The sequence below is a fragment of the Malaclemys terrapin genome, chromosome 1 (genome assembly GCF_027887155.1).
Source record: "Malaclemys terrapin pileata isolate rMalTer1 chromosome 1, rMalTer1.hap1, whole genome shotgun sequence".
Classification (NCBI taxonomy): Eukaryota; Metazoa; Chordata; order Testudines; family Emydidae; genus Malaclemys; species Malaclemys terrapin.
In genome coordinates, this window is record NC_071505.1 from 239,367,042 (window position 1) to 239,391,832 (window position 24,791).

Below are 24,791 nucleotides of genomic sequence, written 5' to 3' on the forward strand. Positions count from 1 at the left end.
CACACAGACACGCGCGCACACACCCCTACCTGCCTCTGTGTTCAACAGCACGAGCATTCCACATTAATGGTTTGCTTTGTGTCCTTGAGCAGATCAGCACAGCACACAAGGGCTGTCAGAAATGCTGCTTTGAAAGGGGAGGAGCGCATGTCTCCAAGGCAGCCGAGTTCAAAACAATGAGCAGAGCGGTCACTTGAGGCATTATGGGACAGTTCTGGAGGCCAGTTACAGCACAGAAAGCAATCAAGTATTCACACTGGCAATAGAGCACTGGAGACTCTGCGCAAATAGCCTTACGATTCTTGTCTAAGTGGATTTTTTTTTTTTTTTTTTTTGCAGCGCTTCAACTGAGGAGTTTCTGCGCACAAAGTGGCTTGGCAGTGTGTACACATCTGCAGTTTGAATGCAAAAAGATGCTTTGCTGCGCAGAAACTTGCCAGTGTAGACAAGCCCTTAGTTACTTCATTCCAAATTTGACCTTCCTTAATTTTTATCTTATTGCCTGTATCATTCCTTTATATAAGTTTTAACACGTTCTTGACTACTGCTGTTGTTTTAATAAATTCTAGAAACCATATAGTAAACCAGGGTGCATAAATGTTGTTGAGAGGGAAATGGGTAAAGTATCATCTGTTTCAAGCTTCCAAAGGCTTACGATAGAGCAGTGTAAAAAGATTTTTAAAATAATTTTAAAATTCTTTGCTGATGTCTAATTTTCAGTGGATATACTTTGTAGTACTTCTTCATAATACCAAAAATTCCCATTACATCATGTTGTATGATTCCACTTGTTGGAGGAGCCTCTTCAAGCTATGGACCTAGGTTTCCTCCCTGAAGGGATCTTATCAATGTGAACCATCCTCTTACTAAGTTTCTCCCATACTTTCAGACCTGTCCATTGTAGGATTTTTTACTGCTGCTCACTACCGTAATATCTGAGAGCCTTATGTACCCAAAATAGCTTTTCATGGACTTCATTGGGTCTTTGGGTCTTCCCCATTACGGGTTATGAGAATCTCTGCTTGGGATAGGTTAGGGTTTGGGGTTTTTTGGAGGGGAGTGCATGTGGCAGCTGATGTGAATATTATTCTGTTTATAGTGGAATATCTTCATCAAAAAGGGTAGGCTTTGAAGCATTTCCTAAAGACTGGATTTGTCTAATATCTTGTGGAAGATCATTCCACAGCTGGATCCCTTCAGCTGAGAATGCTTTGTCCTCAGCTCTCACATGCTTAGTTCCCAGAGGAGAGCAGCTGTGTTGATGATTTATAAATTAAGATGGAGACTGTAATGTAGCTGGGACCTGGGTGCACTATTTAATAATGAACTAGTTTTATTAGAACCAAAAACATTGTTTACTTATTTCTTTGGCCCACTGAAAACCACGAAGGCTGCTATGGTCACACTTTCCTCTGTTGCGGGACATTAACCTTGTAATTATGGGACCATTCCAGGGGAAGCTAGTCATTAGGAACTAATGGGGTAAACACTACAAATAATGTCTTAGCTATTGGCCATATTATAGGTACTCTGCAGTGTGGCTGATAAATTGCAGGATTTAGTACAGCTGTTTGCCAATGGGGGACTTCTGGTGAGGCTGGAGCTACTACACTCCTTTCCCTGCAACACAATGAGCAGAGGAAGGAGAGACAGAGGAAGGAATGCAGGATTCTGATGGGCTAATTCTGGTTTGCCCCACAGAGTATAGGGCCTCCCTTACCATTCAAGTTTCAAATCTGCAGCTGTGTGACAGAAGCACTCAAAATGTGACAAATGACCAAAACATGGAGTCTTTTATATTTTTTTATCATCCCATAATTGACAGATTATAGTGGTTTTTAACATAAAAAAGAAACCCTGTTTTAAGCGGACTTTCCCTACCATGTGAAATACATAAATCAGTGGTTTTAAAAAGAAAATTGGGGGAAAATTCCATCATCTGCAACCATATGGATCTGTAGAACTAATCAGATTAATTCCACTCCTGCTGAGGTAGAACAGTGGTTCTAAACCAGGGGTATGTGTACCCCTGGGGGTACTCAGAGGTCTTCCAGGAGGTACATCAACTCATCTAGATATTTGCCTAGGTTTACGACAGGCTACATAAAAAGCACTAGCGAAGTCAATACAAACTAAAATTTCAAAGACAACGATCTGTTCATACTGCTCTATATTCTATACACTGAAATGTAAGTACAATATTTATATTCCAATTGATTTATTTTATAATTATATGGTAAAAATGAGAAAGTACACAATTTTTCAGTAATAGAATGCTGTGACACTTTTGTATTTTTATGTCAAATTTTGTAAGTTTTTAAGTGAGGTAAAACTTGGAGGTACAGAAGACAAATCAGACTCTTGAAAGGGGTAAAGTAGTCTGGAAAGGTTGAGAGCCAGTGAGGTAGAATATACAGTTCCATGCACAAGTTTCCTGTTCCCACAATAGTTCCCTGTCATCATTGTTGCTGCTTCACGTGGAGAAGCAATATTGTAATGAGGGGGAAGAGGGGCCTTTGATCCTGATGATGGTGGATGTGAGGCAGGAGCGGGAGCCTCAATGCATGGAGAGTTTCATGTGTGCATCAACGGGGCAGATAAATTGGTGAATGAAATTATGGGTGATAGGTGAGAGTGGAGGGGAGGGGTGAGACAGTGAAGGGAAATTGAACATAAGAACGTCCATACTGGGTCAGACCAAAGATCCATCTAGCCCTGTATCATGTCTTCCGACAGTGGCCAATGCCAGGTGTCCCAGAGGGAATGAACAGAACAGGTTATCGTCAAGTTATCCATTCCCTGTCGCCCATTCCCAGCGTCTGGCAAACCGAGGCTATGGACACCATCTCTCCCATCCTGGCTAATAGCCATTGATGGACCTATCCTCCATGATTTTATCTACTTCTTTTTTGAACCCTGTTATAGTCTTGGCCATCAAGATCTAAGACCTAGACTAGATGGGAAGAAATTGGGAGTTTGAATGACCAGTAGAAGGGGTCAGAGAGGTATACATATAATTTTTTCCCACCCTGCCCTTTACAGTGAGTGTACCATATTTCTTTGAGTGCTTGCAGTGTCCATTCCACGGTAGGTGTGTGCTCACTTTGAGCAGTCACTAGAAATTTTTCCCTCAGTGGTACCCATCTGGTCAGCTCTAGTGCCCTCTGGTGCCGTGCGCTCATAAGGGGTCCAGCCAAACCTCAGTTTCTTTTTTCCGCCCATGATGGTCACTGGAACTGCTCTTCTTGCTACAGCAAGCTCTCCTCAGTGGAAGACTCTTCTCTGTGGTCTTAGTTTGCTACCTTCCCTTTATTTCTTTCATCCCAGTTCTTTATTTCTAGTTTGGACAGTTGTGAACTTGTTGTACGTAGTTGGTGTTTCCAACATATTAGCGGAGTCTTCATCTGCTCCCAGTACCAGACATGCCTCGGTCTCTAGGTTTCAAGCCATGTGCCTCCTGCAGCAAACCTATGCCTGTGAGCGACTCACACTCCAGTTGTCTGAAGTACCTGAGAGAGACTCATATCTCTGCCAGATCTGCTGGGACTTCAAGGCCTGTACTCAGAAAGGCCAGGAGACGAGGTTGAAGTCCCTCCTGATGGAAGCAGCACCCCGAATCTCGTCATAGCCAATTCGGTCAGACTCAGCACGAAGCACAACGGTGTCGGTGCGGAGTGCTCCTCCCACCATGAGAGTCTCTGCACCGTTCACCTGTCACCAGTGCCGAAGAAAAAACATAAGACGCTGTTGGCTGAGAGGGGTGTTCCCCCAACTCTGAAGAAAGTCAAGGGTGGGGAGCACAGTGGAGTCTGACCACTCCTCTGACTCCGAGGGCAATACTGTTAATTCTGTCCTTTACGCAGGCTCCATTGAGTCCGGTCCTGGATCAACCTTCAGCACCAGAGGGACCAGCAGGATTGCGGTGCAGTCTACCTCAAAGGTGTTTGTTGCAGCCAGGGACTTGCGGGCGCTTTTGGTACTGCTGGCGATGGCAGTACAAGAGTCAGTGACGTCGGTGCCAGGGAGCAGAATGGAGCATGTTGCCCTGAACTCCCGTTTGGTACTGTTAAGGGGAAACCGTCCCTGCTGTGCTCAATGCAGGTCTTCCCGACTTGTCAGCGTTCCCCAGGACCAAGTGGTATCATCCTTCCATGGTCCCTGGAGGAAGTCTACAGTCTCAGAAGTGGAATTGTATCCCCAGCCAAGAAACTGTTCCCAATATTTCTCCCCTTCCCCCCCCCCTCCCCCCCATCAATTTATCTGGTTGTGGATCCATGTGCAGGGATACACCCGAATGCTTGGCACAGTGGGCATTGGCCTATGCAGATGCAATGGCCATTTTGGAAACTCTGGGTTTTTCCCCCAGTGCAGGGACTCCCTTCCAGGTGCTAATACTCGGTGGTCTCAGAGAGGAGAGCACCTCCCTCCCATTGAGCAGCACCGGACATGGACTCCAATACCAAACCCAGTTCCAATCCTCAGGATCGGATCAGACCAGAAGAAGAAGAGGATCACCCCTGCTGGTGCAGAACTCCTCATCCTCTTCTCCAGATGAGGCAGTGTCAGGGGTGGGCATGTCACCTCCCCATGATGACTTCAAAGCTCATCAGGAGCTCTTGAAAAGAGTGGCTTTCGAACCTCTTGCTGGAAGTAGAGGTAGTTAAAGAGCCCTCCCACAGCCTGGTCAATATTTTGACTGCGGCAGCCCTGTCAAAGGTGGCTCTCCCTCTCAATAAGGCCAGCATGGGCCAGTTAAAGTTCTGTGAAAACCCCATCTTCCTTGCCTTCCACCTCAAAAAGAGCCAAAAAAGAAGTATTTTGATCCCTCTCATGGGTATGAGTACTTGTACTCCCACTCCCTCCTGAGTTCCTGGTGGTCTCAGTGACCAACAAGAGGGACAGACAAGGGCAACAAGCAGCGATCCCCCCCCAAGGCAAAAGACACAGAGACTAGACCTTTTTGGTAGAAAGGTTTCTTCTACAGGGGTTCTACAGCGCAGCATCTCCAATTAGCAGGCCTTGCTGGGGAGGTACGATTTCATTGTCTGGGACTTTGTTGAAATTCAAGGACTCGCTTCCCCAGGAATTCAGGCAGTAGTTCTCTTCTCTGGTAGAGGAGGGGAAGTCTGTAGTCAGGGCTTTCCTGCAGGCTGCCCTGGACACAGCAGACTCGGTGGCTAGATCCCTAGCTTTTGCAATAGTCATGCTTTTGGTTCCAATCCTCATGACTGCCAACAGGGATCCAGCAGTCGATTCAGGACCTTTCACTTGAAGACGCTTCACTCTTCTCAGAGCAAACAGATGTGAAGCTCCATGGCCTGAAAGATTCCAGAGCCACCCTTAAGTCCTGGGTCTTTACACTCTGAAGCCTTCAACAAAGCACTTCAGGCCTCAACACTCCAACCATTTCTCAGCTCCACTTCCCCGTCAGGACCTGCAAAAGAAACGAAGCAGGTGTTTTAGACAAAGGCAGCTGCCCCTGTCTACCTCAGCGTCTCTACCTGGCCTGCCCAGATACATTGGGGCAGCCAAACAGAACTTTTGATGGGATGCCAGAGGTCATTATACCAGTTCCCATGCCACTGGATCCTGTACCCCTTTTGTTTTTGAACTGCCTGTCCCACTTTGGCATGACATGGTCTGTTATCACCATGGAGTGCTGGGCGCTAAACACTGTAGAAAGGGGTTATACATTCTAGTTTATTTTTACTCCCCACACATTCCTTCCCTCCCTGTCCCTCTTCAGGTACCCTTCTCATGAGCAATTTCTGGTGCAGGAGGTGCAAGCCCTCCTCCAAGTGAGAGCTGTGGAGGAGGTTCCTCAGGACTTAAGTGGGAAGGGGTTTTACTCCCGGTATTTCCTAATTCCAAAGGCCAAGGTGGATCTCTGATCCATTTTAGACTTGTGCCATCTCAACGGTTATCTCAAAAAGCTGACTTCTGCCTGGTCTCCGTGGCCTCCATCATCCCCTCCCTAGATATGGGGGACTAGTATGCCACCCTTGACTCGAGAGACGCTTATTTCCACATCTCGATTTTCCAAGGCCACAGGAGGTTTCTCAGGTTCATTGTAAATCAGATTCACGATCAGTTTAGGGTTCGGCCTTGTGGCAGCCACAAGCATTTTCACAAAATGCATGGCAGTAGTGGCAGCCTTCCTGAGAAGAATAGAGGTCCAAGTCTACCCGTACCTCGATGACTGGCTGGTCAAAGGCCAGGCCCAGGTGGAGGCCATTATCCAACTCCATATAGTCGACCTTTCAGGTGCTGGACCTGCTTATAAATGAGCAGAATACCCTTGTCCCTGTACAAAGGATAGAGTTTATCAGAGCAGTGCTTGACTCCTCACAGGCAGGGCTTTCCTCCCAGAAGCCTGCTTCCAGACAGTGATGTAATTAATAGCCCAGTCAAGACCCATCTGGTCATGACAACCCATTCCTGCCTTAGATTTTTAGGCCATATGGATGCGTCCACATAAGTAGTGCAGCATGCAGGCTATATCTCAGATCCCTTTAAGCTTGGCTGACCTCAGTGTACTCACCCAGTCACCATCACCTGTACTCGGTGCTCACCGTTTCTGCCCCAGTCCTTGCTTCCCTCAACTGGTGGAGGGATCCTCTCTTAGTCCACTCAGGCGTCCCTTTCACAAGACACCAGACTTCGTTATCCCTAGGTTTGGATGCTTCAGATCTAAGATGGGAGGCTCACCTACAGCACCTCAGCATGCAGGGCCTGTGGTCCCAGGAGTAGCTTTTCTTACATATAAATGTCGGGGAGCTAAGTGCAGTCTGCCTGGCCTGTAAGGTGTTTTTGCCCCACATCGTGAACAAGAATGTTCGAGTGGTCACAAGCTATGTTCTACCTCAGCAGGCAGGGAGTAGCTCTCTGTTCCCCATGTGAGGAAGCTATCCACTATGGGAGTTCTGCATAATGCACTTCATCCACTTAGAAGCTTCTCACCTTCTAGGGAGCCTGGAATGAGCTGGCAGATCACTTCAGCAGGTCCTTTTCCAGTCCCCACAAGTGGTCCCTTCAGTCCGATGTAATAAAGGTCAGTTTCCAGTGGTGGGGGACTTCCCAGGTAGACCTGTTTGTCACCAGGCAGAACAGGAAATGTCACCAGTTCTGCTCCCTGAAGGCCACAGCCCAGGCTTACTCACAGATGCTTTCCTGCTCCGTTGGACTGGACACCTGTTCTACACCTTCCCCTCCACTCCTCTAGTGCATACGGTTCTACTGGAGATCAAGCGAGACAGAACGTGAGTCATTCTCATAGCCCTAGGCTAGCCCCGCCAACACTGGTTTGCCACGCTTTCAGTATCGACTCTGATGCCGCTACCTCTCCTCCTGGATCTGATATCACAGGGCCAGGGTCGAATACTCCCCAGACCTCGACACCCTCCATCTGACAGCTTGGAAGCTCCATGGCTAAATCCTGAGGAGTTGGCCTGTTCAGAACAAGTCCGCCAGGTTCTGCAAGGTATCAGGAAGCCCTCTACCAAAGCTCTACATACCTTGACAAGTGGTAGCGCTTTTCCATTTGGTCTTCCCAGCAAGGTCTCTTGCCCACACGGTCATCACTGCCGACTGTTTTGGACTATTTGCTACATCTGAAACAGCAAAGTCTGGCAATTTCATCAGTTAAAGTACACATGGTGGCGATTTCGGTATTCCACGAATGGCTGATCGGTTTTCTCAAATGAGATGTGTGTTCATTTTTTCCAGGGGCTAGAAAGACTGTGCTTTCAGATTCGGGAACCCATTCCCCCATGTGACCTAAACCGGGTCTTGTCAAAACTCATGGGGCCCCCATTCGAGCTGCTGGCAACATGCCCCCTGTTGTACCTTTCCTGGAAGATGGCCTGTCTGATGGCGATCATTTTGGCCAGGAGAGTCTCAAAGATCAGGGCCCTTTCATCAGAACCCCCGAACACAGACTTCTTTAAGGACAAGTTACAGCTTCGCCTGCACCCTGCGTTCCTCAAAAAAGGTGATTTTGCAGTTTCACAATAATTAGTTGGGCCTTACCAAATTCACAGCTGTGAAAAACATGTCATGGACCGTGAAATCTGGTCTTTCCCCAAGAAATCTGATCTTTTGTGTACTTTTACCCTGTTCTATACAGATTTCACATGGAAGATCAGTGATTCCTGAACTGGGGGTCCTGACCCAAAAAGGGGAGGGGGGGAATTGCAAGGTTATTCTAGGGGCGTCACAGTATTGCCACCCTTCTACACTGCTGCCTTCAGAGCTGGGCAGCCAGGGAGTGGCAGTTGCTGACTGAAGGCCCAGCTCTGAAGACAGCAGCGCAAAAGTAAAGGTTGCAATACCATACCATGCCACTCTTCTGCGCTCTGCTGGTGGCGGCGCTGCCTTCAAAGCTGGGCTCTTGGCCAGCAACCACTGCTCTATGGCAGCCCAGCTCTGAAGGCAGCGCTCCCGTAAGCAGCAGCGCAGAAGTAAACTTGACAATACTGCAACCATCCTACAATAACTTTGCGAGTCCCCCACAATCCACTTTTGGGTCAGGACCCTTACCGTTACAACACCGTGAAATTTCAGATGTAAATATCTGAAATCATGAAATTTACTATTTTTAAAATCCTATGACTGTGAAATTGACCAAAATGGACTGTGAATTTGGTAGGGCCCTAGTAATCAGGCTATTTTTTTGCCGTTTCCCCCCCCCAAATCTGCACACAAACAGGGAGGAGCAACGTCTCCACACACTGGATGTTAGATGCACCCTGTTGTTATACATTGAGAGGATAAAACTATTCCATAGATCTACGTAGCTGTTTGTGGCAGTAGCAGACAAGATGAAAGTCCTTCCTATTTTGGCTGAGCGGATCTCATCCTGGATCACATCATGCATTCACACATGCTACGAGCAGGCGGGTGTCCCACCACTGGCTATAGTGACGGCCCATTCTATGAGGTCCAGGTGCTGATCCAGGACATCTGCAGAGAGATGACTTGGTCATCAGTACATACATTTTCTTCCCACTACACCATCGCCCAGCAAGCTAGAGATGATGCCAGGTTTGGTTAAGCCATGTTGTGGTCAGCATGTCCATGAACTCTGATCCCATCTCCTATGGTACTGCATGGGAGTCACCAAACATGGAATGGACATGTGCAACGCATCTCAAAGAACAACAGTTAGGTTGCTAAAGGTTAGTAACCATTTCCCTTTCATTCTGAAAGGGGGAATAGGAAGATCAGATCCCTTTTTCTTCCTACTTCCCCAGCGTCTTCCTTTATACTCCACTGAAATGCTTCCTGTGGCAATCCCCACAAAAAAGTCCCAGCTTTTTTTTTAATGTTTATAATTTATTAATGTTTCCAACTGCACCAAAATACCAGATTATTCATAATACAAAAACTAAATAAAGAGGGTTAGAGTAAAGGGAGGGTAGGGGGAAGCAGCATATCTATCTTCAGAGTCTATATTAATTATAGAACCCTAAAAAGTCAGCCCAAACTCCTTAGTATTTTTTGGGTATTCCTCTTCTGCAGAATCCCAGTCATTTGTTATCTGCGAGGTGAGCCAGTCATCAGTGTTTGATGCCTTCCAAACATTTCTGCAGGATTCATTTTTTAGTGACCAAAGCTGCATGTTGGAACTATGCCATCTTGTTACCACATAACATTCAGGTATCAGGAATATATCCAAGAACAAAATTGAAGGGGGTGCAACTCCAACTTAGCATCCAGAGTCAGATTGGGTCAGTGAACCAACTCATATCAGAAGTTCATGATATAGGAGCACTCCCAAAACATATGAGCTAATATAGCAACAAGGAAGTTACATTTCTGACTGTGATCAGCATTCATGAGGCCCATTAGCCTATGTGGAGACCAGTATATTTCAAAAAGAGTCTTGGTAAATAAGCCATAGTCTCAGGTCTGTGCTTGCTTTTTTAACATTAAATACAATTGTATTCCATTGGGGCTAGGTCTATACTACCCGCCTGAATCGGCGGGTAGAAATCGACTCTCGGGGATTGATTTATCGCGTCCCGATGGGACGCGACAATCGATCCCCGAATCGGCGCTCTTACTCCACCAGCGGAGGTGGTAGTAAGCGCCGCCGACAGAAAGCCGCAGAAGTCGATTTTGCCGCCGTCCTCACAACGGGGTAAGTCGGCTGCGATACGTCGAATTCAGCTACGCTATTCACGTAGCTGAATTTGCGTATCTTAAATCGACTCCCCCCTGTAGTGTAGATGTACCCTGGGTTGGAAAAAAGTCCCTGTTTTTTACTTTTGAAAATAGGATCAACCTGCAGTGGAGAACAAGAGGGATGTGGGAACAGCTTTCTAACTGCAGTCTCATCACTTACTTTGGGCACCAGCCACCTCTCTGTCATCCCATAGATCAGTACTTAAAGGTGGTCTGAAAAGAGTGGGAGGTCTATCATAAGTTGGAAGCAGCAGCTTTGGAAAGAGTGCTAGCATCCTTTGCTGACTTGGCTCAATTTTTAATTTTTTGCTGAGTCTGCCACCCCTTATGATCTGCCTCTCCCCATTTTAAGCACTGCTATAGATAAACAGCAATTGAAATCACAGGAATCCAACACATTTTTAAGAAATAGTGTATTTTGGACTGAAAAGCTGCAAATTTTCAATTTTCCCTTTTAGTAATTTACAGCTAGACTGTAATTCTCTTCCATCATAACTGGGGACAGTGTTTTCCCCAGAAATTGAAATTAGGAGGGATGTTTGAATTTACAGGGGGGGAGATGGGCAAAGAGAGGTGAGACCAGGAGGGCGAAGGTGGGTTGTATGGCACCATAGTAAAAACTGAAAAATGTTTCATGACCATTTTATTAGATTTAACTCATGTTTTAAAAACATCACAAATTAAAGTTGGCTACTAAGGCCTATTATGAAGCACAACATCAACATCCTTCTTGGTTTCTTCTTGTAATTTTCCACAACTCTGTTAATGAACTTCTCGAATGCAGTGCGTTCATCTTTGGTGGCTTCTCATGTCTCTGATGCTTCCAGTCCTTCATGATATGCTCATGATCAAGCAGAAGGCAACTAATGTGAGAAGTATGTGGAATAAGCAGGAAGAACTCGAAATGCTAGTAAATAAACTCTGACATAATTGGCATCACAGAGTCTTGGTGGGATAATACACATGACTGGAATATTGGTATAGAAGGGTACAGCTTGCTCAGGAAGGACAGGCAGGGAAGAAGGAGGGGGTATTGCCTTATATATTAAAAATGTCTACACTTGGACTGAGGTTGAGATGGAAATAGGAGACAGACTTGTTGAAAGTCTCTGGGTAAAGATAATAGAGGTAAAAAACAAGAGTTATGTCATGGTAGAGGTCTACTACAGGCCACCTAACCAGGAAGAAGAGGTGGATGAGGCTTTTTTTAAACAACTAACCAAATCATTCAAAGCACAAGATTGGTGGTGATGGAGAACTTCAACTACTCTGACATCTGTTGAGAAAATAACACAGCAAGGCACAAATTATCCAACAAGTTCTTGGAATGTATTGGAGACAATTTTTTATTTCAGAAGGTGGAGAAAGCTACTAGGGGAGAGGCTGTTCTAGATTTGATTTTGACAAAGTGGTTGAAAATTTGAAAGTGGAAGGCAGCTTGGGTGAAAGTGATCATGAAATGGTAGAGTTCGTGATTCTAAGGAATGGTAGGAGGGAGAACAGAACAATAAAGACAATGGATTTCAAGAAGGCAGACTTTAGCTAACTCAGGGAGTTGGTAGGTAAGATGCCATGGAAAGCAAATCTAAGGGGAAAAACAATTGAAGACAGTTGGCAGTTTTTCAAAGAGACATTATTAAGGGTACAAGAGCAAACTATCCCACTGCATAGGAAAGATAGGAAGTATGGGAAGAGACCACCCTGGCTTGACCGGAATATCTTCAATGATCTAAAAACCAAAAAAGTGTCCTACAAAAAATGGAAACTCAGTCAAATTACAAAGGATGAATATAAACAATTAACACAAATATGTAGGGATAAAATTTGAAAGACCAATGTGCGAAACAAGATCAAATTTAGCTAGAGACATAAAGAAAACATTTTACAAATACATTAGAAGCAAGAAGAAGACCGAGGACAGGGTAGACCCATTACTCAATGACGGGGGGGAAACAGTAACAGAAAATGTGGAAATGGCAGAGGTGCTTAATGACTTCTTTGTGTCAGTTTTCTCCAAGAAGGTTGCTGGTGATTGCATGTCTAAGGCCTTGTCTTCACTGGCACTTTACAGCGCTGCAACTTTCTCGCTCAGGGGTGTGAAAAAACACCCCCCTGAGCGCTGCAAGTTTTAGTGCTGTAGAGCGCCAGTGTAGACAGTAGCTACTCCCCTCATGGGGGTGGGGTTTTTATAGCTGCGATTACACAGCCATGTTGCAGCACTGCTACAGCAGCGCTTTAACGTTGCTAGTGAAGACGTGTCCTAACATAGTGAATGCCAGTGAAAATGAGGTAGGATCAGAGGCTAAAATAGGGAAAGAATAAGTTAAAAATTACTTAGACAAATTAGATGTCTTCAAGTCACAGGGCCTGATGAAATGCATCCTAGAATACTCAAGAGCTAACTGAGGAGATATCTGAGCCATTAGCAATTATCTTTGAAAAGTCATGGAAGACAGGAGAGATTCCAGAAGACTGGAAAAGTCAAATATAGTGCCAATCTATAAAAATGGAAATAAGGACAACGCGGGGAATTATGGACCAGTCAGCTTAACTTCTGTACCTGGAAAGATAATGGAGCAAAAAATTAAGTAATCAGTTTGCAAAATCTAGAAGATAAGAAGGTGATAGATAACAGTCAGCATGGATTTGTCAAGAATAAATCTTGTCAAACCAACCTGATAGCTTTCTTTGATAAGGTAACAAGCCTTGTGGATGGGGGGAAGTGGTAGACGTTGTATATCTTGACTTTAGCAAAGCTTTTGATAGTGTCTCGTATGATCTCATAAACAAACTAGGGAAATGCAACTTAGATGGGAGCTACTGTTAGGTGGGTGCAAAACTGGTTGGAAAACCATTCCCAGAGAGTAGTTATCAGTGGTTCACAGTCATGCTGGAAGGGCATAACAAGTGGGGTCCCGCAGGAATCCATTCTGTGTCTGGTTCTGTTCAGTATCTTCATCAATGACTTAGATCAGGGATTCTCAAACTGCGGGCCCTCAGGGGGTCGCAAGGTTATTACATGGGGGGTTGCGAGCTGTCAGCTTCCACCCCAAACCTCGCCTTGCCTCCAGCATTTATAATGGTGTTAAATATAGAAAAATGTGTTTTTAATTTATAAGGGGGTTCGTACTCAGAGGCTTGCTATGTAAAAGGGGTCACCAGTACAAAAGTTTGAGAACCACTGATTTAGATAATGGCAGAGAGAGTACACTTATAAAGTTTGCGGATGATACCAAACTGGGAGGGAAAGACACGAGAAGTAATTCTTCCACTCTTCTCCACGCTGGTTATGCCTCAACTGGAGTATTGTGTCCAATTCTGGACGCCACATTTCAGGAAAAATGTGGATAAATTGGAGAAAGTCAAGAGAAGAGCAACAAAAATGATTAAAGATCTAGAAAACCTGACCTATGAAGGAAGATTGAAAAAAGCTGGATTTCTTTAGTCTGGAAAAGAGAAGACTGAGAGGGGACATAACAGTTTTCAAGTATATAAAAGGTTGTTACAAGGAAGAGGGAGATGAATTGTTCTTCTTAATCTCTGAGGATAGGACAAGAAGCAATGGGCTTAAATTGCAGCAAGGGAGGTTTAGGTTGGATATTAGGAAAAACTTCCTAACTGTTAGGGTGGCTAAGCACTGGAATAAATTGCCTATGGAGGTTGTGGAATCTCCATCATTAGAGATTTTTAGGAGCAGGTTAGACAAACACCTGTCAGGGATGATCTAGGGATGCCATGAGTGCAGAGTACTGGACTAGATGACCTCCCAAGGTCCCCTCCAGTCCTATGATTCTATGATTGCACAAAATTCTATTCAATGAGGAAAAGAACGCTTAACTGTAACTGTTTGGACTGGAAGTAGCAAGAGATGAATTCCTACTTCTTTCATCCCTGGAAACATGAAAGATTGGGTAGAAACACTAGTCATGATGAAGAATTTGAAGTCAAATCTTCATTCATTCATTATATGATATTCCACTGTGTGTTCAAATTCTCTATTGTGTCCTGATCACATAGCAGCCCTATTGCTGGTAGTGCCTCACTCCACTCAGCTGTCAGTGTTTTATAAGACAGGCAGCTGTAAAAGCCACGTAGAGATTGAGTACAATCTAGAAGTCGCTGTTGTAGATATGCAAGTCAACTTCTGGACTGAAGTCTTTGCTTCTTCCAGTATGTTTTCAATGGATATCTCTCTCATTGATCCAAGTGTAGCTTCTATTGCTGGACAAAGTTCTACTACTATTGTAGCAGATACCTGGATGGCATTGTAACAGTAGACTTATGAGCAGGGCTTTGGAGCAATGCTCCGGCTCCGCTCCAGCTCCAGGCAAAAACCTGTAGCTCCACTGCTCCGGAGCAGCTCCGGGCTCCGCTCCAAAGCCCTGCTTATATGAGAGAATGGCGATAGTCTTCTCTTAACTTAGTAGCAAAAGTAGTCCCCCAGCCTCACTACTCTAGATCTGTCCCATCTCAGTAGATACTTTCCAAAGTCAGTAATAACAGTTGCAGTAATTTTAATGCAACAGCCCAGCATCGCTCATGAGAAAGCCAATGGGTTTCCCAGGTTGGACTAATTTGAACTTCAGTCCTAGTGTATCTTCTATTTTTTTTTTTTCGAGACGTTCAGTCCTTTTGGACTCTTGTTGAAAAAAAGAGTATAATGAAGACATTAAATTTATGTCTTTTTAAATGTCTTTTGCAGATTCTGTAGCTCGTACTAGTGCTAGCTGGAGTGCTAACTGGCCTCTTCAGTGTGCATAGGAGAGATTAGGGTTGCACTTTTCTCTGAGCAAAGCTTGTACTCCACTATGTCTTCCAAAGAAGTTTTGCAGCTTCATCAAATGCACAAGCAGCCATCTGTTAGGGGTTCAGTTTACAAGCATTTAACTCTTCTGAGATGTGGGTTGTCACAGATGCAGCCGATGTGTCTTCTACAACCTGCATCTGTTGGCCTATACTGATATCAAGGTAACGTACACAATGACTTAATATTTGATGCCCATTTGAATTGGTGCATTCATCAGCCATGTATACACATATTTTTAATGTAGTGAGAGAGTTCTTCACTATTTCAGCTGCTTAGTCTTCCACTGTTCACCATATGCTTCTAACCAATCAGTTGAATTTCTTGCAGAAAAATGGTGAGCATTTGCCGGTTTTGTTAGGAACCAGTTTCCGACTTCAGGATTAACAAGTGACAATGTGCTTAACATTGGCCTCCATTTTGTAGTGTGTGATATCTCTTGCTTAAATAGAAAGTATGATGCGACAGCCATGTTTCTTCGCATAAACTGTGTTGGGTCTCCAACATTCTTAACAGCCTCATTAAGTACTTCTAAAATTGGCTTTGACAGTGACTGGCTTATAAGGCTTTTTCTGCATGTCAGTGTAGTCCAGAGGCTTGGTATTTTGCAGCCTTTTCACATAGTTTGCCAGCATTGGCTTTGCTGATCAGTTTGGCAAACCAAGCTCCTCCACTTTTACTATATAAATCCATGGTACCCCCACATCTTGAATATTGCGTTTAGTTCTGGTCACCTTATCTCAAAAAAAGATGTATTAGAATTGGAAAATGTGAAGAGAAGGGCAACTAAAATGATTAGGAGCATGGAACAGATTCCATATGAGGAGAGATTTAAAAGACTGGGACTTTTCATCTTGGAAAAGAGACAGCTAAGAGGGAATATGATACAGGTTTATAAAATCTTGACTGGTGTGGAGAAAGTGAATAAGGAAATGTTATTTACTCTTTCACATAACACAAGAAGTAGGGGTCATCCAATGAAATTAACAGGCAGCAATTTTAAAACAAAGAAAAGGAAGTACTACTTCATACAACGCACAGTCAACCTGTGGAACTTTTTGCCAGGGATGTTGTGAAGGCCAAAATTATAACGGGGTTCAAAAAAGAACTAGTTAAGTTAATGGAGGATAGGTCCAGGATGGTCAGGGATGCAACACCATACTCCAAGTGCCCCTAGCCTCTGTTTGCCAGAAGCTGAGAGTGAACAGCAGGGGTTGGATCACTCGATGGTTGCCTGTTCTGTTCATTCCCTTTGAAATACCTGGCATTGGTCACTGTCGGAAGACAGGATACTGGGCTAGAGGGACCACTGCTCTGATCCAGTATGCCTGTTACCTAAAAATTAATTATAATATAATAATAAAAATGTTTAATATAGAAACTCCCCAAGATAACGATCTCTTGAGATAGTGACAATGTGAGATAATGATCTTGGCAAATAATGCATTTTAAAATCTTGGCCTATTAGCAAATGTATATTTATATAAGTTTCCCAGTCGCAAAGCTGGCATTCTGGAGCAAAATCACGATAACATAGTCCAATAAACAAATGTTCCTTTAACGTGCCTCTCCCTTTTCCCTCCACTGCATTCCACTCATAGTTATTGTCCTTGGTCAGTGGAGACCCAGAGTTCAGAGATTCTTTTGTGTGAGTTCACCTCCCACCTTGGATAGTGGTGGGGGAGAAGGCACTTTGCTCGTTCCTCCAGCTGCTCGCCACTTGCTCAGTTGCCAGTGGTGCTGCGCCATCACCTGCTGCCACCAGCCACTGTGACCTCTGTGAGTCGGTCCCTTGAGGTTCCACACAGCTCTCAGTGGGAGAACCTCACTGCTAGTGCAGGCTGGATTGTCTCTTCCACCAAAACACTGTCCCCCAGCAGGTCTAAGCACTTACACCTGATTATCAGTGATTTCAGCTCTAGTGCTCACTTTAAAACAAACAAACAAACAAAAAAACTCTCTATCGAGTCTAATCAGCTCTATCTTTAAACAGGGGAGAAGGGTAGGTCAAATGGTGCCTATGACTCTTAGGCAGAGCCCACACCACCAAGCAAATTACCTGTCCCCACCCCTTCTCTCTCCCCACTGGGATCTGGCATCCAAACCCACTGCTTAGCAAGTGCAGTTCAGTTGAGGGTGGGTGACCCCCTCATTCAGGACAGGCTAAGTACAGTCCTTCTGCCCTTTACTCATACAAGAAGGATAACATTCCATTACCCCCACATTCAATACTAAAGTGATTTGTAACCCAACACAAGGCAAAATCGATCATTTGGCCAAGACAGCTCTGTCTGCTGGATACCCAGGCAGAGTAGTTGTGTTCATGTAAATATAGTCTGGTCCTGAAGCCTTCCCCCAACCCCGTCCTCCAGCTCATCACTAGCTGTCAGGGGAGAGCTCATTCAGACCTTGCTTACAAATCATAATTTGAAATTATTAGGTTGGCCAACATCGCCAAAACAAATGCACCAACCGTCTCATAAAAAAACAACAGCTATGTGAGGAAGCTAGTCTCTGTTCATGCTTTTCAAACCTATTATGCTTTTTCAGGTACCAATGTTTTATCATCTATTGTTTATGCTTTTAAAGTGTGTACTGTTGACCGCCTTGGGGGGGGGGGGGGGGGTTGATGGGGAAATTCAGGTAAATCCCTGATGGGGAAAGAAACACTCACAGGTTCCCTGCCGTGATGCTATGCTGTATAATCCTGCTGCAGAATCACCAGACAACCTTATAGGTTCTAGAGACTCAGATTTACTTGTAATGTGCTTTTAAGGAGTGTGTAACTTCTGAGGCTTTTATGCAAGAGAAGTTTGCATGCAATCCATCTAAATGTAGCAGTTAATTCAAGTGGGAGAAGAGAGAAGATCTGCCAGAAGCTGAAAGAGAATGGCCTAAAAACAGTTTTAAAAATAAACAAACAAACAAACTTGGAACAAATCCAAGGACAGCAGGGAACCAATTCAGGCTGCATTCAACCACCACACTGTAGCATGGTATGATTAAGTTTAAAGAGCAATAGTTTACACAGATATTTTTTAAAACATTCTCTGAATATTTAACTTGTATCTTTGCAGTGAGAAGGAACCAAAATAAATACAAGTCCAATTATTTTCACAGATTCTTCTTGTATTCTTGTTACTCGCTAATTTGAGGCCAATAAAGGGGTTTCCAATTTTTTGCAACAGCTGTTCAAGCTCTTCTATCTCTTTGTACCGGATGATGGCTCTCACAAGAGAGTTATACAGGCTGTTCCACAGTTTTAAGAATATGAGTTCATCAAAAGGGTGCAACTTTACAACATGCTGTGGTGAAAAATAAGCGATGCTAAATTCTTCTATTATACAAAAATCTAATTAGCAACTTTGGGACTGGAAAAAATATGAAACATTGAGTATTCAATCAGAACTGTATTTCAAAGGTCAGAAAAAACAAAGCAATGTGGTAATAGTGCAATGACATACTGGAGTTTGTGTGGCTACATGACATGGTAGCAAGTGTGGGCCAGTGGCTTGGGCACAGGACTGAAAATCACAGGGCATAGGTTCTGTTCTGAGCTCTGCCCCTGACTCACTGTCATAACTCTGTTCTTCATCTTTATAAAGATAACAATAGTTATCCACCTTTGTAAAGAGCTTTGACATGTATACTTGAGATCATAGCTTTGAGGCTCAGCTAACAACACTGCACCAAACAGGAGGGCACTAAATCTCCACAAAGCACAAAAGGATTAGCTTAGTTGTTGGTTTTGCTTCAGACATGATGTAGCTTTTTCAGTTCCATATTCTGGCATTCTGTTTATACCTGTGTCTTCAGTTAGAATAGTGATTTTTTTCAGTTAGTATTTTTAAATGAGTTTTGCCTAGGTGTTACCTACAGAAGAAGGAATTAGAAGGACTTTAATATTAAGGTTTGGTCTTGTTTCTCAGATTCTCACAAGCTGGTGTTCTATTACTCCCTTCCATGCTAGCCCTACTAAATTGTTTCCTACAGCCCTATGTTGTTAATTTTCATGTTGAAAGTAAAGTTAGTGGCATGCTATCCATTGCCAGTGCCCTTTGACACTTCTGTGATAGGGCAGTCAGAGAATTTTCTGCAGAATTCATCCCTTGCTGCAAAATCGTGCTCCAGTCTCAGCTTTTATTTTTTTTAAATGAATGGTTCTAGTTCTTATGATTGTGAAGATGATCTTTGAAATCATGAACAGATTTGAAACCAATGCAGTGCAGAGAGCCTGCAACAATAGCTCTGAAAACTGTGAACTGCCCTATTCATTTCAGTCAGGGCCCATGGACTCGGCAGTTCCACAGCATCTGGCTTTTGCAGGCAAGCTTATGATATTTTGTATTCAGTTTCCCTTCTTGGTCAAGACTGGTCTGCAGCTGCCTCTTGCTTTCCAGTTTTCCTCACTAGGGGGAGTTAATTGGATTACAGTGAAAACTGCACTGTTCCTTTGAGCTCAGGCAGGAGGGGGGTTAGAGCCAGAGCTAACCTACAATTTACAGCCAGGGAGTGGTGGTGTGGGCGGGGGGGAGAGAGGAGGAAGAGAAGGGGAATGGAATCTAAGAATTTATGCTGGCAAATAGACTGGTTGGAAAAATTCCAATGAAACATTGTTCATCAGAATTTGTGGATTCATTAAAACCTAAACGTTTTCACTGAGATGGTTCAGTTTCAGCAAAGTTCCAGTTGAACCCAGGCAGCGATCCGCTAGAACCCTGCCAGCTTGCCTGCCCAGCTCCTCAGCAGACCACATTGGAGGACTCTTTAGTAGAGAATTTAGAAAATGTTGGTTTTCATTCCTAATTGGAACAAAACTAAACTGTGAAATATCAAAATCCTCAATGAAACTGAATTATCATTCTCTGCCCAGCTCAACTGGCAAGTTAGGCTGGCTGGGGAATAGTGCAGTAGCTGAAGCCCTTGGATCCAGGGAAATGAGATGTAAAATCATCTACAAGCTCTGCACTCCTGTCCTCCAAATTTCTTTGACACATGCAGACAGAGGGATGGCCTGAACCTGGCTGCTTGGACAGCATCACAGGAGCAAAGTCCCAGGGAGTGGAGTTGGGCTGCCTGGAGAGCATAGTGAAAACCCATCCACAAAAGAAGTCACTGTCAAAAATAATCTCTTGTGAACGTTATGCCAGTACAAATTTTCAGTTAAAATAGTCATAGTTCTGTTTTTTTGTGTGGGAGTAAATGGGAATAAATGGTGTTTCGTGACAATGGAATAAATTAATGTTGTTGTGGAATTTAGGGGTTGTTGCCACAGAAGTTAGGAGTTGTTGCCACGTATTATGAACCTGGTCTAATTATGACACTAAGTACACAGGACTTAGAATATAGAATGCATTCACAGTGATGTTTGTTTGATTTACCATAAGAGCTGTGATTATGTTCTGTACCAGAGACATTGATAGAAAAGTAAATTTAGGCCATGTCTACACTACAAAATTAAGTCAACCTAGCTTCCATCGGCATACAGCTGCCGCAGTAATTACATCGCTTGTGCTTTTCCACACTTTGCTCCTTGAGTCGGCAGTGTATATCCACACCAAGAGCGCTTTTATTGATTGTACTGTCGGTGTGGGGCATTGTGGGACGGTTCCTGAAAGCCAGTAACAGTCAATGTAAGCAATGCAGTGTCTATGCTGATACTGCTTTGACCTAATTACTTCAACCTTAACTCTATGCCGCTTGTGGAGGTGCAGTTAAGTGGGCGTAGAGGGGCAGTTACATCATCGAGAGCGAAATTTAAGTGTAGACTCTTCGATAATTATGTCGAAGTAAACTGCCTTGCGTCAATCTAACTCTGTAGCGTAGGTCAGATCTTAGAGGTATAGTCAGGTGGACATTCACTACGTAACTTTTGATTTATATAAATGTTGCTATCATTATTAAACATTTATACTACAGTAGAGCCCAACTTCAACAGTTGGGTCCAAAACTACTGGAAAGAATTTAAAGTGAGAATTAGTATTAAATTTAATGAACGTTCAGTGAAATAAAAACTGCAAATTGGAAGTTCACTCTTTTTTTTAAAAGAGTGTGTTGCCAATTGCTTTTAAAAATAGAGTGGCAGTAGGATGAAGGAGTGGCCAAGCCACATGTGAGCAGGGGAAAATGTAGACATGGAGAACATTTGCAGCCATTTATTTATGTTCACTTTAGTGCTATGTACTAAAGCAATCAATGTGCTGGTACATGGAAAAAGTTGATAGATGTCAAAAACAGTAAATGGAATAGTTCTGTTTTATCTTTTAAATAATTGTTAAGTTTAAAAAAAAAATTGAATTTCACTGTATGTGGTTAGTATTATATTTGGGTGATTTGTATTGTAAATGTGTATTCTATGTCCTATACTACTTTCTTAAAATGAAAATAAACAATAGCTGTTCCTCATATATTTTTTAACAAAGTTAAAGGGTGGAAAGTTTTTTCTTTTGTAACACAGAGCAAGAAAGGCCCTCTTGTGGTCATGATTTTAAAAGTCGTGGGAATTTTCCCTTCTGTGCCTCACCTCAGCCAAGCAATATTGTAATAAGAAAATTGACTTTAGGGAGAGTTTATCGATAGGAAAAAACATACATGACTCTAGTCTTTTTCTGTTCTTGTCATTCTTATGATGCTAGTTTGAGCCAGTAAGTTTTGCACTATTTGCAATTTAGTCACTTGCTACTTTAGCCTATGTAGCTGGGGAGCTTTCCATTAACTGCACATATTAATAATGGGGGGAATTTATTTATTGAATAATAGATATTTGGATTTCTTAAGTAGCTAAAGCACCATACAGTGGAACAAAGAATAGAGTATGTTGTAATTACTTTATATCACAGTTTGCTCCTTAAACCACAAATTTGTGTTTTCTCTTTGACCACTTTGCAATAATTTCTTTTTTTCTCTCTCTCTCTTTCAACAGCCCAGTGACTTCTCAGTATCTCTAAAGGCATCAGGGAAGAACAAACATTTCAAGGTGCAGCTCGTGGACAATGTCTATTGTATTGGCCAGCGTCGATTTCATTCAATGGATGAATTGGTGGAACACTACAAAAAAGCTCCCATCTTCACCAGTGAACATGGGGAAAAGTTATATCTTGTGAAAGCACTTCAGTGACCTTGAAGATAGACACTGCCGCCTAGGCCTCTTATAACTTTCAAGCCTTAGGTCCTAATTCACTTTTATAGAACAGAGCAATCTACTCCCTGAAGCAGGCTTAAAGAATGGGCTCTTTCCAAAGTGTTTGCTCTGTTGGTTGTTATTGTCCTTTTTTGGTTTGGTTTTGTTTTGTTTGCCTATTTTATCTTTTTGGTTCTGTTAATCTCAGATGACCTCCCCTCAGGTTGAAAATTTCACTTAAATGGGCGTTGTAAGCACTCACTTTCATGCCTGAGTTCTAAACTCCCCTCTTCTGTGTACGTTTACATAGTTAGTTCCAATAAATGAGGGGTGTTTTCAATTCAAAACAGTGTTAATCTGTTCAAATTGCTCATGCTGACAGAACTGTTCATTTGAGAGACATCGGGCACAGTTTGAATGCACTGAAGCTGCAGCTAATTAAGTGAGATATAGTAGACATAACAGTTGTGGCAGTGAGTTCTGTAGCTATTTTGCTTACCAAGTAGTATATTACAAAAATTCCTAGTTCCTAGAAGCACTCTTTACACTGTACTCTGCTATTACATTGCCTCTTTAACTCTTTGTAAAGAGTACACTAATTAAAGCATTTTGTAATAGTACTTCTTAATCTACTATGGTAAGATTGTAGTAAAAGAAAACTATCTAGTGTATTTTGGTCTGTAATTGCAACAGAGAGGAATTTTCTTTTTTACATTGATTGCTAGAGAAAGAATCATTGAATTGTAAAGGCTGAATGTTTTGGTAATCTACAACCAAATGTGCCATCCACATAATGCTTTTTCCTCTTGCCCTTCTGCTTGTTTGAATTAAACAATTATGTATTTAATTCTCGAAGTAATATGTATCTGTAGCTGATTGTTGACACTAATACAGAAGATTAATAAAAACTGATCTTGGGGTGGGGTGGGCGGGCTACCAACACTATTCTATATATAGATATATATATATTTGCTTTATAGAGAAAATCTTCAGGGTTTACAGATTGGTGGGATTGGTAGTAGGAGACACACAGAATGTTTATGAAGAAAATGCATTTTCTCTTTTCTTTACATTTAAACTCCTTTATGGTTTAAATATACAGTCTTGAGATGGCACATTCCTGAGATTGAAGAAGAGATCTTGAGATCTCAAATTCTTGCATACCCAGTTTTTTGGATATTGTAATAAAAAAGATATTATGTCAAGATGGAGTACTGGATTTATCCTTGAGTGGTAGTCATGGTGTTGGTTTAGTAAGGCGAAATAGTGGAAATATGGAATTTGTGTATTTTGAATTTGGTCTGAGAAGAAAAAAAATTGAGCAACATACTGTAGGTAATGAAAAATACTCTGTAATGTTTTCAGTATTGATTACTATGATGAGGAAGACCGTAAACTGCTTTAATGAAAATGCAAAAGGAAGCCTTCCTAAGGCCTTCACCTTTTGTTTTATTTGTCGTTTTATCTGTCATTGAAATATGATTCCTTATTTACCCTGGGAATTCATCCACTGGCTGAGACTCTGTAATGTGAACAGGATTTACACCGGTGCAGCATGATTTGCTTTGATTTAAATCATCTTTGCTATGCACTTGCACAGGTGGCTGAAAACCCAGTGTGAGAAAGGCTTGAAAGAGGGTTAAAAAAAAACAAGATAAATTAATGGAGGATAGGTCCATCAATGGCTATTAGCCAGGATGGGCAGGTCTGGTGTTCCTAGCCGCTTTGCCAGAAGCTGGGAATGAGCAACAGGGGATGGATCACTTGATCATTCCCTGTTCTGTTCTTTCCCTCTGAAGCACCTGGCATTGGCCACTGTCAGAAAACAGGATACTGGGCAGTATGGACCTTTGGTCTGACCTAGTATGGCTGTTCTTATGTTGAGGGGAAGACCCTGTTTTGGAAGTTTTACAAACCTATTGTTTTCTTATCACGCCTGTGTGTGCACGCTCGGGCTCTCTTTCTCCCCCCCCCCTCCCCTTTTAGATTGCTTCATTTTTTCAATAGAGTCTACTAGTAAAAATCAGACATCTGCTTGACTTTCTACAGGACAGCTCTGTAGTGGCACCACTGATTAAGAGTGACCCAGATCTGTATAGTCACATTGCTGTCATAAAGAGTCCTAATTTGTGGACTGACATCTCCAGGCAGTGGCCAAATATTAGGAACATAAGAATTTCCATACCAAATTAAGGTTTTTTTTTCTTCACCCTTCTCTGGATTCCTTCTATCTGGAGATCTAAATGAATACTATACTTTAAATGAGAGGATACCACAAGTTTATATAACGCCATCACAATCTTGGTGTTGTTTTCTATCCCAGTCTTTATACATCCTAACATTGCTTGTTTTTGACTGCTGCTGTGTATTGAGCAGAGGTGTTCATTGAGCTTCCTACAGTGAGAGGACAGGTCTTTTTCCTGAGTGGTTACAGTTAATTTATACCCCAGCAATGTTATATGAGTAGTTCATATTATTCTTTCTAATGAGTTTTACCTTGCCTTTGTCAGTGCTGAATTTAATCATGCTGGTTTGTTGGGTCCCACTGCAGTTCCTCAGTCTCTTGTAGTCTGGACTGATATAAATAATTTTGTGTCTTCTGCAAGTTTTTCCACCTCACTGATTCCACTTTTTTACAGTTGTTTAATGATTATACTAAACAATACTGGTCCTAATAAAGAT

The 24,791-nt window shown here is 42.8% G+C and overlaps 1 protein-coding gene and 1 long non-coding RNA gene across 5 annotated transcripts in view; one reads left to right on the forward strand and one right to left on the reverse strand.

The window, feature by feature from the left end:
* NCK2 (NCK adaptor protein 2) overlaps positions 1-23,314 on the forward strand; it is a 166,992-nt gene extending 143,678 nt beyond the window's left edge. For all 4 annotated transcript variants that reach the window (XM_054010484.1, XM_054010495.1, XM_054010476.1 and 1 more), the window contains one exon: positions 21,912-23,314. In XM_054010484.1, the coding sequence (XP_053866459.1) occupies positions 21,912-22,106 (195 nt within the window). In that variant the 3' untranslated portion in view covers positions 22,107-23,314. The remainder of the gene's footprint in view (positions 1-21,911) is intronic.
* On the reverse strand, positions 4,326-7,117 carry LOC128826941 (uncharacterized). Its single transcript, XR_008442912.1, has 3 exons — positions 6,961-7,117; positions 6,192-6,304; positions 4,326-5,434 (listed from the first exon to the last, which is right to left on the reverse strand). It is a non-coding gene; the product is annotated as an uncharacterized LOC128826941 (long non-coding RNA).
* Positions 23,315-24,791: the final 1,477 nt, after the last annotated feature.